This window comes from Ranitomeya imitator, chromosome 2 (genome assembly GCF_032444005.1).
Source record: "Ranitomeya imitator isolate aRanImi1 chromosome 2, aRanImi1.pri, whole genome shotgun sequence".
In the NCBI taxonomy this organism is placed as follows: Eukaryota; Metazoa; Chordata; class Amphibia; order Anura; family Dendrobatidae; genus Ranitomeya; species Ranitomeya imitator.
In genome coordinates this window covers 823593306-823607800 of record NC_091283.1, presented here as the reverse complement: position 1 = coordinate 823607800, position 14495 = coordinate 823593306, and the positions used below count along the sequence as shown (strand labels likewise).

The 14495-nt window shown below is 44.6% G+C and overlaps 1 protein-coding gene across 1 annotated transcript; it reads right to left on the bottom strand.

Moving 5' to 3' along the window:
- Positions 1-3119: 3119 nt before the first annotated feature.
- On the bottom strand, positions 3120-14267 carry GOT1 (glutamic-oxaloacetic transaminase 1). Its single transcript, XM_069753995.1, has 9 exons — positions 14059-14267; positions 10197-10378; positions 9269-9392; positions 8262-8374; positions 7513-7617; positions 6143-6293; positions 5254-5419; positions 4841-4983; positions 3120-4318 (listed from the first exon to the last, which is right to left on the bottom strand). Exons 1-9 carry the CDS (start codon positions 14174-14176, stop codon positions 4179-4181), a joined length of 1242 nt encoding a protein of 413 aa, XP_069610096.1. The 5' UTR covers positions 14177-14267; the 3' UTR covers positions 3120-4178.
- Positions 14268-14495: the final 228 nt, after the last annotated feature.

Here is a 14495-nt window from a genome sequence, read left to right as displayed (position 1 = left end):
TGCCTAGTATTAACTGCACAGTATTATTAGTGTAGATTCATGATGATGAATATTTACAGAGTCTGTAGGCAGGAAAGTAAGACTGAGGTGAGAAAGACGTCACTTTCCCCTAATATATATTATACTGTGTCCTGTTTTTGCATGTATTACTGATTTATGCAAAAACCCTGTAGGGGGTAGGTGTGCTTTATGCAGCCATAGTGTATTTTGTAAGGACAGCAGGAATACGTCCAGATTTCAGCAGACCTTATGTACATATGCAAGGGAAAAAATAAACTTGTGGTAAACTGTTCCTTCTGCCGCCATAGTAATGTTTGCTCTTCTCATAGTCTGGGTACAAGTCCAACTCCAGCACATGGTGGCAGCCATTGTAACCAAAAACTGATTGTTCTTGCTGCTATTATTGTATAGATGTTTTGCACACTGTGTGATGGTGTCCTGTATACGGCTGAGGCCCCAACACCTGATTACAGAAACTTCCGTCTGGACAGAGCTAATGAGAAAAGCCAAACCTGCATTCTCAGCCCCTAGGTAATATGACGACAGAGGCTCACAGGCCATGGTGGTAAGGATGGGGTGTATCCTGAGCTACCGGCTTAGTGTAATTGTCATTGTACCGAAACCAAAGAAGGATAAATGCACCTAGTGAGCAGTCAGGCCATGTTATTCACCATCCCGGCTGTAGTGTACGGGAGGATCATCCTCCACCTGCATCCGTAGAAAGAAGGAGAGTCCCTCCGTGTGGCCGGGGTCGGCCATGTTATACACTCGTGTGAGTGAGCCCTTAGGCTGTAAAACAGCACTAAAAGCAATTCTTGCCAAAAAAGGTACAGAGGGAAGGACTAGTAAATCACCAATTTTATAATGTTATGCTAGGCCTCTTTTACATGTTCATTTTTTATATACAGAGTATATGTTCTATCTGTAAAAAAAATGGATAGAAAATACATACAAGTCTATGCGGATAAAGTGTCCACACAAAAAAAAAAAAATGACAGTCACAGGTAATACTTGCCCACTCAAATCAATGGGTCCTTAAAAAAAGGTTACAGCACTTGCATGCCATCCATTTTTCATTTTGAACTTTTTTCTTTGCTGAAAAGAAAACGGACACAAAAATGGCTGAAAATCGATTAACAGTTTGTTGGGTTTTTTTTCTGGTAAACACATACATAAAATGTCTAAATGAGGCCATAAAGTTAAACAGCTAATAATTAGATTTGATGCACCTAATTCATGACAACTAGTGATGAGCGAATATACTCGTTACTCGATATTTCTCGAGCACGCTCGGGGGTCCTCCGAGTATTTTTTAGTGCTCGGAGATTTCGTTTTTCTTGCCGCGGCTGAATGATTTACATCTGTTAGCCAGCATAAGCACATGTGGGGGTTGCCTGGTTGCTAGGGAATCCCCACATGTACTTATGCTGGCTAAGAGATGTAAATCATTCAGCTGCGGCAAGAAAAACTAAAACTCCGAGCACTAAAAAATACTCAGAGGACCCCCGAGTGTGCTCGAGAAATATCGAGTAACGAGTATATTCGCTCATCACTAATGACAACGGTTCGTGCTGGATGACAGATCTGGCGGATTTATTATTAAACTTTATACCGCTTATTTTTTGGTAGTTTTTGTTTGTGACAAACTTTGGATGTATTCTGGCTTATATTGAGCAATGTATAATATATACACCAATTTGTTGGGATTTTTTCCCTTTTCAAAAATCATAGCAAGACCATAATTGTTTTTGGTTGCCGTTTTGACATGACTAAGTCATTCCAAGCGGATTCATAGAATTGCATGGTCTATGAATCTTGACGTGTAATGATAAAACTTATAAATAAAATGCAGCTAGTAGTGAGAAGCCGGCCAGGAGCGGCCCCTGGGGCCTTAATGTGTCCTAAGTTTCACCAGTTTTTTTCCAGGCTCACATGGCCTCTTCTGTGTTTTCTCTTTTGGTCTGTAATCCACATGTATGCCCACTATGGCTGCACGTACAGCGTACTCGTTGCACACCCTGCACCATGGCACAGTACAATGTTCCCCAATGGGGTGTTAACAAATGGCATAAAAATCAGTTCTGGATTATCACATCCACACCAATACTCTGTAGGTGCCGTGGATTTCATTCATTCCAATGTAGTGTGAAATGTAACACCTTCAGATTTTGGGACGGTTCCACAGCGTCATTTCTAAGCTGTGCCTGCACATTCCCCAACAGGAGCTAAAAATGGATGTTATCACACGGAGCACAGAAAGACCGATAAACGTATTCTTCTGTACTTGTACACATTCATGTTGCTGATCAAAAAAAAAAAATATATAAAATGTTAAGTTTTTCCTAATTTGTGAAGGTAATATTTTTTAAATAAATTTAAAAAAAAAAATGTGTTTTGTTTTTTCTCTTCGCAATCAGTAAAACTATTTGTTCTGGGATGTTGGTGTCAGACTTGGATCATATGCAATGCTGCTGCCTATTACAAGTTTCCTTACGCCACCTCACGATTGTAAAGAGTAAACTTAAGGGTATGGGGTTTTTTTTAGCGTAGGCATACGAAACTGCACAAAAAAAAAAGCGATTAGACGCAGTGTGAAGATTGGAAATATTTGGTAAGAAACAATATTGGCTAACTAAACTGTTTCCAGCACGTCTGTCAGAATAAACTTGAGAAGCGAAGACTCTAATCTGTAATTTAAGCAAGTGGTGCAGATTTTGTGGTGGATTCCACTGTGGAAATGCTGCAGATTTGTAATGCAGAGTGTGAAATATTTATTCACTACTGCAAGGCTGGGTTCACACATCCTTGTGTCGTATTCAGAGGCCGTGGGGGTCTCCTGCTGCCGAATGCAGCCTCCCCTTATCTGCCTTTGGAGTCTATGGAAGGCTATGCGCACACTCAGTCTTTGCTAAATTTTTAAAACACAGCTCAAATTTTTGATTTGGAGCGTTTCTCCGTGTGCACATGGCCTACAGATGAACAGCGCTGTAGATTTGCACATTTCCCTCTTTACAGTTTTATCATACAGCCCTTCTATTTCATCTCGTACCGTCAGGGACCCCAGATGATCCAGTGTGAAAGAAAACTAAATACCGGTAATGAACAGACACGAGCCACCATAGAGTTAGAAGGATTTAATGCATCATATGACATGATATTACTAGATTTTTAATTGTCAATTACACAGTTGTGCGCTTTTCTGCATCGCATGACAATAGCGTTACATGCTCTGTAATATTGTGCAGCACAAGATCTCATTCCCCCCTTCTGGAGAATACAGTAGGACACAGTCACAATAAAAGGCAGGATTGTGGGAAGGTTTAGAGGTTTCTGGGTCAGCACAGAACATAATCACTAATTGTACCGGTGTAAGGGAGGGCGGACGTGAGATTATGGCTCCGTGGACAGGTTTTCAACATGGCTCTGTATCCTGCTGCATGCGAGAGAAACTACGATGATGGGACGGTTCACAAAACTAAAACCTATTTGCGACACGATGACCAGACACGTGATAAAAATGGCTGTGTGGCAGTCAGAATAAAGCAGATTGTGGGGTCTGTCCGACCCCGGTAATGTTAGGAGACTTTAGAGCAGTGCCCTGCGACCTTTGGCTGTACAGCTTCAACAAATCTACAATGCCCTGCATGCTAGGAGTTGTAGTTCTGCAGCAACCACAAGCTTGGTGAAAAAAAAAACGACCACATTAAGTGCTGATTAAATACAATAGTCCCAAATCTGGAGTTATCTACTGCAGAATTTCCCCAGAGAGCAAAAAACCGTTGCAAACATTTCTGTAAAGGGTTACAAAGGGTGAAAGGTGCAGCGGAAACAGACAATCTGCAGAAAAAGTCTGCTCCCCTGGTCGGTTTACTCTGCAGCCTGTGCACAAGATCTGGGTGAATCCCATCTGACGCCGTGGATTTTCCGCTGCGTACACAGTGACGAGGGCACAGGAGATCTGTCCAAGTGCCTTCTGTTCGGCTTCAACAATGAAATGCGTGGGATTCTCTCATCTTTCCCTGATGTTGAGATGGTCGCACTGCATCCAACATTGTATACATGTAACAAGTCTCTCCCTGTTTTACTTTGTTCAACTTAAAGCCACAAAAGGAGAAAAAAAAACACATTACACACAATAAATCTAATTACATCGATCACTGCAGTTTGGGGGCTTCCGTTTACTGGATCTTAGTAACGGCTTCATAAATAGATTGGGCCACGTAGTCTAGGTTCTTTGTCGTCAGCCCGCACATGTTTATACGTCCGCTCGCCATCAAATAAATATGCTTTTCTTTAATGAGGTATTCAACTTGCTTTGCTGATGAAAAACAAAACAAAACAGTGATTAAAGTATTGGGCATGAGGGCGCAGAAAGCGTCCGACGCCAAGTACCAAGTTGCACACACCATAGTAAACGAGCAAAGTCAGACACGGCTGGCAACCAGTTTTGCGGTTCCCTTTAAGCACTACCCTTCATCTGTCATATATGTATGGAGCAAACTCACGCAGACCTACTGCTACACCCGCGATTGTTAACCTATTAACTGCCGCTGTCAACCTGACAGCATCATTTAACGTGCCGATATGCATGCATTTTACACAATTTCTCCCCACTTGGATTTTTTTTCCCCATTTTCCAGTACACTATATGGTAAAATGAATTATGTCATTCAAAAGTACAACTTGTCCCGCAAAAAAAAAAAAACTATCGGATATCAATGTGGACAGAAAATTATGAGTTATGGCTCTGGGAAGAAGGGGAGGAATAAAAAGCTGAAAGGCTAAATTGGCCGCGACGTGAAGGGGTTAAAACCCGATACACAAGTGAGGGTACACTTACGATTCAGGCCAGTAAAGCTGAACATCCCTATCTGCTCCACGATGTGCTTCCATGTACCGGGGGTTTTCAGAGCCTCCAGTCTGGATTTAAGTTCTGCTCTCATTAACAGGACTCGATCCGCCATAGTCTTAACATTGCCCCTCCTGGGTGGTCATAGAAATAGAAAAAAAAAAGCAAATAATAGAAGACTTACAGGTGAGTAATGCATTTGCCCTGGTCTGGTCCTCTACAACTTCATGGGATCCAGTAGACCCAAGTAAGGTGCCCATGACATAGACATGTAGACTGTCGGCCACGGAGGACCGGACCAAGGCAGCACAGATCGAATTGCTCATCTTATGAAAAAAATGCCACATTTAGGGCCATTTCATCACCTTGTCACCTTATCATTAAGGTTTTAGTTGTCTTCTTACCATTCATCGAAGAGTTCAGGGGTGGTCAGAGTGGTTGCAACGATGCGAGCACCTTGTGATGGAGGATTGGACCAGGTTGTGCGCACAATCTTCTCCATCTGAGAGAGGACACGTTCAACATTGTCTCGGTCTTTACCCACGACAGTCAGATTGCCAACTCTCTCATCTAAAGAGGAGAAAACGTAGAAGCATTGCTGTCCGATATATGACACACTACAAAGTAAGAGGTTAATGGATAGATGGGAGAATCGGTCTGCCGTACCTGGTCCGGCCAGAGAACCGCCTCCTGCCTGACGGTATCTGCAGCTATTCTGTTATTAGCGGCTTGGCATATATGAGACGTTGCCCCAGGCCGGCTAATCAAAAGGAGAGGCGTGGGTGCTGGCAGGTAGGAGGCGATTTGCCGGGCTCCTGGCGGGCAGGCGCAATTTACTGATGTGGCCATTGGATTCTCAACTAATTGATTTACTCCAGAACACAGTACGGCGGAGGCAGGTCCAGAGATCAGCAACAACCAAATCCCAGGGCTTACTGGTTTTAGAGGTGCCCATGGTGGTTTTGGTAAATTTGCTACATCCTTACCAAGGGGAGGGGAGGTAGGCAAGGAGGGTCCCAACTCTAATGGACCAATGTACACCTGGAACCATCACAATCCCCAATATATGTGATGGGGCAGCCATGCCCCTTGGTAAAGAACAGGCAGCACTTACTCAATTAAGTTCAACACAAACTAATGGGAATTACAAAACGTACAGAGTTCCCGAAAACCAGTATTGGTGAAGATTCCAGCACCTGGGACTCCATCCAGCGTCTCATCACATATTGGATCGTCATACGACTTTTGTGGGAACACCGTAATTACCATATAACGGGCCGAACCAGTACTCACTGTATAACCCAAAGTTCTTGGAGAAAGACTGAGCGCAGAACAGCTCGAAGCCCTGAGCCACAAAGTAACGTACGGCCCAGGCGTCCTTGTCTAGATTTCCAGAGGCAAATCCTTGGTAGGCAGAGTCGAAGAATGCGAAGAGAAATCGTCTCTGAAGAAAGCAGGAACATTAAGACAACAGGTTAGTTAGTGTGATCAACAGGTATTGGCTTTAAAAGGGAACTGGTCACCTCCTAGCGGGTCTGCCCAAAAAAATAAAAAAAACACGTATTCCTCCTAAAATAGCAAATCTGGAGCATATGTCCTACACGGCACCATTCATCTATTGTTCCTCCATGAAGTATATGAATAAATCTTACTAGGGGAATTGGTAACACTCCGTTGTCCAATTTATTCATACATTTCCTGGAGGAACAACAGAGTAGAATTCTAAAAAAACAAAACATTCTTCAGAACTGTACGGTTATGGCAAAGACAGTTATTATGAAAGCAATTGAGAGGCAAAAAAATTAAAAAAAACGCTGTGGTGGGCGCTGTCACAATGAAGACAACAAGGATGAGAAGGTGTAGAAAAACCAAGTATATTTATTAAAAGACAACAACGCTTTTCAAAATTAATCGATTTCTTCCTCGGCTTCATAAAAAGAAGTATAAAAAACAACTTGAACTTGTAAAGGAAGCAGTGATTCAAAGAAATGACATGGGCCACCTACAGGTTTTTGATACCCAAGGGTGGGACGTCATTTCTTTGAAACACGGCTTCCTCTGCAAGTTGTTTTCGATGCTTCTTCATAGGAAGCCTCAGGAAGAAATCAGATTGATTTTGAAATGCTTTGCCATCTTAATAAACGGTCAGTTTTTCTACACCTTCTTGTACTTTGCTTCATCGTGACCGCGCCCACCGCAACGTATTTTTATTTCTTATTTTTCAGCTCGCAATTGTTTTAAATGAGCCGTTCTGTCGGCTTCCAGGGGTGGAGCAGCAGGTTATACGAGAACTTACACTCAGAGTGGTGCCTGACCTGCACCGCTTCCATCTACTCTTCCCTGTCTTTATCACCAGGACTTCACCATGAAGTCTCCTAATTATTATAAAAAGGCATGTTCGGACTAGGCAAGAGGTCTCCTTGGAAGAAAGCCTTTACCATAGATTTCTTGCTATAGGGAAAAGCAAGACTTCTCGGTCATCTTATTACTGTGACTGGACATCCCGCATTAGAGGGGCCACTAATAAGGGATTATCCACTAATAATTCAGTAGTTACTCGTGTATAAAAGGGATCCGAGAGCTCGGGACGACAGATTTGACAAATCTCCAAGCGACAGCTGTCAAAGAAGACCAGATGAATGTAGTGCTCACTCTTGGCGTACCTTCATGACATCAGCGATCTGCTTCCACTCGTCTTGTGTGGGGTCTGTCCCTGTGGGATTGTGGGCACAGGCGTGCAGGACAAAGATGGAGTGCTCCGGAGCGCCCTGGAGGGAAGATGTATCACAGTCAACATTACAAATGGAAACCATCACGATTGATGTAAACCGTGATCAAAAAAATAAATAAGATGTAATTATCCTAATAGATCATTCTCAGTTACCAGTGTCACCAGATCAAAATCCTTCTCCATCAAACCAGAAGAAAGATCTCCCTTTTGCCGTATTCACGCATTTATGTGTCGTGGTCCAGGTACGGACCCATGAAGCACAGACTGGGCCCATGAGGCTTTTGTGTTCAGGTTGGAAGACTATTCCGTGCTTCACGGTCCATGACATACAGATGTGTGAACGGGGCCTTAGACGAGCAATGTGATCTGCCATTTGTCCATACAACAGATCCTGTATGTCTGTAGGGTTAATTATTGCTGCCTTCCCAGTGATGGCACACACAATCAATGGAAACGGACAGGTGACAGCCTAATACAGCTGCTGGTGAAAAGCCAACACAGAGCAACCGGTCAGTGGAAATGACACGACTACAGGCCAGACACGAGCTCTATGTTCTGTATGGACTTACTGGAAAAACGCTCCTGGAGAAATCTGTCCCCGATGTGTATAGAAAGTCTGTAGAAACAGTAAGACATTTGTGTTCCTACTTTGCTCATGGAAACCATCAGGCCCTCGCTCACCTCCAAATCTTCCAGGAATCCCTTAAGATCGAGTCCTCGTTTAGCAGCGTCCCAGTAACGGTAACTTCTGATGTCTTTAAAGCCGGCGTCAATAAATACGGCGTTATGGTTCTCTGTGTAATAAGGGTGAGGGTTAAAAAAGAAAAAATAATCAGTAATAATTATAGCAGCAATGCATAAGATGTTATTGCAGACTCAGGACCTGCTCTGCCCGCTGTGAACAGAAGGCGCTCAAAGTGGTAAAAATGTGAAGATTGTTGTTTAATACCTGTCCATGCTGCGATAGTTAAGGTTACAGACCCAAACCTGGGGAGGCACTACTGCGATTCCGACGCCATGGCATTAGGCTATGTGCACACGTTGCGGATTGGTGTGCAGATTTTTCTGACCTGTTTTTGCAAAATCCGCAGGTAAACCGCACTGAGGATTACCCGTGGATTTACCACGGTTTTTGTGCGGATTCCACCTGCGGTTTTACACCTGCAGATTCCTATTAAGGAGCAGGTGTAAACCGCTGGGAATCCGCACAAAGAATAGACATGCTGCGGAAAAAACACCGCTGTGTTTCCACGCATTTTTTTCAGCTGCATGTGCACTGCGGATTTTGTTTTCCATACGTTTACATGGTACTGTACAACGCATGGAAAACAGCTGCAGATCCGCAGCAAAATTCCCACCGTGTGCACATAGCCTCAGATTTCTACTGGATGCAGATCAGTCACTGGTGCTAATGAACTGGGATAATGAACCCAACATGAGCCCCATAATGACTGTGCAAGCGACAGAATAAGATGTGATCGTCAGCATCTCAGTGGTGCATCCTCGAGGTTGATTTCATGTACATTTAAAGGTGTTTAAGAAATTTGATTTGACACATCTATCAAAGATGATGATAAAAAAAATAATTTTTTAAATTTACTAATCATATCAATAAAAAAAAAAAAAAAGATAATTTCCCAAACAAGTATGTGAGCGCCGATATTTGCACAAAAACAACACAATCTCACCCCAGGAAGGAGCGGAAATGTAGATGGGGGTTGCAGTGTTATTGGTTCCATTGTACCAGCGTCTTAAAAACTCGGCTCCAATGCGCAGCGCCCCGGTACCACCCAGAGACTGGACACCACCGACCTGCAAAACACAATACAAAAAAGAGGCAATGTTTTATTAAGGGCGGACAAATGTTAAACTGTATATTAAATTGATTAAACACCGTTCAGTTCCAGAGAATTCTGCATTGATCCTGTGTATTCCGGACATTACGTGACCCACTCAGATCGGCTGATGTCCATTTCATGCTCTCGCCTCGTCTGCAGCGCTAAACATTTTCTTGATCCTATTGAGAGGTCGCTATTTTATATCTTTATGGTAAATGTATAATGTATTGCAGTCTGTGGACACGTCATCGTCTGTGTCACCATGAATAGAGCCGATGTTGGGGAATCACTCAAACATACCCACCCTGGAATCATTTTCTAGGACCCCGGCGCTGACCGAAAAGGTGTCAGAGGCATACCCAACAACCCGATCACAGAGGGTCTCTGATCCTGCCGCAGTCACTTTTGACTGTAGCGATGAACGGATGAAGCAGCCAGGATCGGAGAACGTTCCAGCATCTGCTCTGAAGAGGCTCGGGATCCCCATGTGGGGCTTATAAAAAAAAAAAAACTGGAATTGTTGAATAATGTCCCTAGTAATAAAGTATATATGGGTGGTCAAAAAATCCCTCTCTTTTGCTCCATCAAACGCTTTAGGTGCTAATAATCGCAGCATCTAAGGGGTTAAATGACTGGAGCTGAACTATTACAGCAAGTCGTGCCGACCACCTCCCCGCTGTGTGTGAATAGGACCTCACTGGGAAGGATGGGCATAAACAACCAAAATCCTAATTCTGACCACAATGTAATGCGATAGTAATGAATGTAATCCAGATACCCGATCTTCTTTAAAGGCCGGACTGTCGTCACCCAGGGCGATCCTGGAGGCGCTGGCCCGGAACTCCGGCAGTCCGAGGATCGGCAGGTACTCGTGATTTAACGTGTGGTCGTTGGCGATCTTCTGCTCCACCTTCTTCACCACCGGCAGGACCCAGGGCTGGGAGTCATCAGTCCGATAGGCTGCAGGGGAAAAGGCATCACACAATGAGAAGGGAACAGCGCAGAACGAAGGCAGCACTAAAAAACAAGGTATTGAGAAAGGTTCAACTTGATGGACCCATGTCTTTTAACTATTAAGTGGCCTGATGATCAAAGATCAGCTTTATTACAGGCCGAGATCCAAAGTCCGCAGAACGGCAACTGTCCGGGTACGACACAACTTTGACCCAGGTTACACAACAAAGGCAAAAACAACAACAAGCGCTGCGCAAAATTAAAAAGGGGTTTCGCCAATCTTCTGTCATAGGCTCAGTTAGCTCTAACAGGAAAAAAAAACAAAACTGAGCCTTTCTGGGTCCCGTGCTGCGTCTCTGCCCAGATAAAGCCATGTAGATGACATGAGCCGCTAAACACAGTGATTGGCTGCAGCGCTGTTGACACCACTGAGGCCAATAGTCAGAAACCAGGAGACAAAGTAAAGCTCAGTTTTGGTTTGTCTTTTTTACACATTTAACTGAAGATTGGTGAAGCCGGACAATCCCTTTAGATCTGCTGTAAGAAAACCCATCACTAACACGACGTTCAATCGCTGACATCAGTCCTCCCTATTCCTGACATCACCGTGCAAAGCCTTACACAAAAAAGCGGAATCGGCAATTCAGGCTCAATAATCAAAATAAAGCAGAAACGGAGCCCCAAGAAGTCATCAATTGCAGAAAAACTTTTTTTTTTGTACACCGGCTTTAAGGGTATGTGCACACGTCAGGATTTTTTCCTGACAAAATCCTGAGAATTCTGCCAGAAATCCGCATCTTTTTTCGCGCGGATTTTGCGCAGATTTTTTGCGGATTTTTTTTTTTTTCTGGAATGTCCTTTTTGATAGGAAATCCGCAAAAAATCCGCAAAAAGAATGAGCATGTCCGGTTTTTTTTGCGGAATGCGTTTTTTTTGCGGAAAAAACGCTAACATATGCACGAAAAATACGGAATGCATTCTAAAAGATAGGATGCATAATGTTAGCGTTTTTTTACCGGATTTATAGAGTTTTTATAGCGAAATTCCGCAAAAAAAAAACACGCTAAAAATCCGGACGTGTGCACATACCCTAACAATTGTTGAAAATCTGAGCATGATTAACTGGCAAAGAACAGAGCCAACAAGGTTTAGGAAGTTTTATTAAAGCCTAAAAGTTAGTAAATGGTGCAAAATGGCACAATATAATGTGCAATTCTCCACCTTCCTCAAAGCAGGAGTAGAATCCATTTTGTGACTTTAAGCAAAGCCAAAACGCGGTTCTGAAATCTGAAGCAGAAACTGATTGAAAAGAAATCAAGAGAAGCCATCCATCTATGCTGCAAATTGCATTATAAGGCGTGACCTCCATGGTGCCAAAGGGGGAAATCTGCGCCTCTGCAGACAGTCCACAGAGGTGTGAACAGGCCCTGAGAATCTTAAAACCGGGAAAACACAATTCTGGAACTCTCCAAGATATGTCTTTGTTATTTCCCTTCTAAGGATTCTTTGCAATTTTTTTTATTAATAATAATAATGATTATTAAAAACAGAGCAATAAAAATTAACACTGGGTGCAGTCAGAGCACGCACAAGTTTCCAGCTCTTTCTAATGTGCAGACTTATGGCTGGGAATAAAGTTATGCAAGCGAATGACTCAACCCAAGTGCAGATGCGAGATCGGTGCTCGTACTCACTGCACCAGATGTCACTAGACATCACAGACCTGCAGTCCTGACATAGAGGATGTAACATGGGGCAGCTGGGGTCGGACTACTCCATCCAGGATGGGCGGCTGCTGGCTCAGCACATACTCGGCGGCTCGTGACCTCAGCCCCAGACTGCAAGGACACAGGATCAAAGCAGGAGTGGCAAACTGGACCTGAAGCCGGTCCTGGGTAACAAACCCGAGAGATGTAACGAGACACAGGATGGGGGAGGAAGGGAAGAAGTCTGAAATATCAACCAATTTATTGACATAAAAAAAAAGTCACAAAAAAAACCAAAACAAGTAAGATCTGTGCCTTCACCAGTGTTAACTGGATGGAGGAGTAAAATTGAAATGTAGATGGGTGTACGCCAAAGCCTGACGAGTGCACGGGGGTCTTTTTATAGTTTGGTCGAATCACTTAATGGGGGAAAAAAATCAAAGATGGGAAAAAAAAGGAGGGAAAAGTGTGAGAAGGGGAAAGAGACGGGGCCAAGGCAACGAGACAGGCAAGGCAACGAGACGGGGCCAGGGCAACGAGACGGGGCCAGGGCAACGAGACGGGGCCAAGGCAACGAGACGGGGCCAAGGCAACGAGACGGGGCCAAGGCAACGAGGCCAAGGCAACGAGACGGGGCCAAGGCAACGAGACGGGGCCAGGGCAACGAGACGGGGCCAGGGCAACGAGACGGGGCCAGGGCAACGAGACGGGGCCAAGGCAACGAGACGGGGCCAGGGCAACGAGACGAGGCCAAGGCAACGAGACGAGGTCAAGGCAACGAGACGAGGGCAAGGCAACGAGACGAGGCGAGGCCAAGGCGGCGAGGCAACGAGGCGAGGCCAAGGCAACGAGACGAGGTCAAGGCAAAAAGATGGCAAAAATGGGAAAAGGGGGGGTGCTGAAAGGAAGGAGAGAGGCTGATAAGGCGCCACACAGAAGTCAGCAGGAATTGCAGAGGTATACCACAGTGAACAGTCGGGTGGTTTGGTGAAACGTACGATAGTTGAGATATACCGATTCCTGACAGGTGAATGTGACTTTTCGGACACTGATCAGCACTGGCTGCTCCACTGTAAATCCAGCACAGTCACATGCAGTCTGGGATTGTGTTTTTGCAGTTGATAAATAAGCGGCCCATTTCTGTCTCTACCATCACTGTGGAGTAACCAGGGCGCCCGAATTATCATTACATGGGGTAACAGATACATTTTTTTTTATATCATCTGAAAAGTTGCATCAGAGAAAAACTGGAGCTGTCGTCCTTAGAAGGGTAATACTGTCATCTTCATAGCTAGATACTGCCAGATAGTTCTTGTAAAAACAAGCAGTTCTGCAATTTGCTGCTTATTAAAGTTCGCAGCAGTACTTGAGAGCTAACACTTGTCGGTTATTTGCAGTGCGTTGCCTAGGAGACCGACCACTGCTGCTTTCTTCCTTGTAAGCACTGCGCTACGGCTGGCTGACATTAGGAGGTAATAGCGCGTCCTGGCCGCTTCAGAACAGCGATTACAAGCTCAATAGAAGAAGAGCCTGGGAGCTCTGCACATGTTCTGCTGTCTGGCAGCGGTGGTCGGTCTCCAAGACAACAAGTGTAAAAGTGTTAGTATTCTAAGAACAGATGACAATTTTAACAGCCAGTAAATTGCAAAATTGCTTATATTTACAAGAACTATCCTGGAAATACTGGTTTGTGACAATTAGAAACACTCTTTATTGAGATTTCAGCTCTGAAGCCTGCAGAACAGTGAATGCAGCCGCCACACACAACGTCTCCTATCTCCGCTCCCTTGTGAGACAGATAATGTGTGACCCCGGAATATTAGCAGGGCAGCAGCTGTCACTCTGCACACCCCCTTTAAAAATGGACACTCCCTTTAAGCAGCAGTTATGGAGAACTGCTTATGACTCCCTATGCCCTTCTATTGGCTGTGGAACTACATGTCCCAGCCGGCCATGCGCCCAGACCCCGTCCTCACTCACCTCCCACTCCCAGATTGACCTTGCGAGAGTCGCCGTCTGCACGAAAGTCCGCTGTCAGCTTAAAAACGGCCACTGGAGGCGCCTGAGGAACAGAAGCGAAGATGGAAGAACACGCCATAACGACAGTCACCGGGGACCCGCACACTGGAGCCGTCACCTTCACCTTCACCGGCTTTATATATGGGGCGGAGACACAGGCCAGCCAATCAGAACGCAAGAAGCTGACGACGCCTATCAAACGACGGAGATTTGCATCATTTCTCTGAGACCGGGTGAAAGGTCAGAAGCGACCAATGGTAGAGCGGAATGTAAAGGTGTAAAGGCTAGACGAGCTGCTATTGGCTGGTGTAACGAAGTCTTTATAAAACAGAGCTGCCTATTGGATGCCGAACGTAAGAGCACAAGTATCCTATAGCAACGGCCTCTTCTTATGGAAA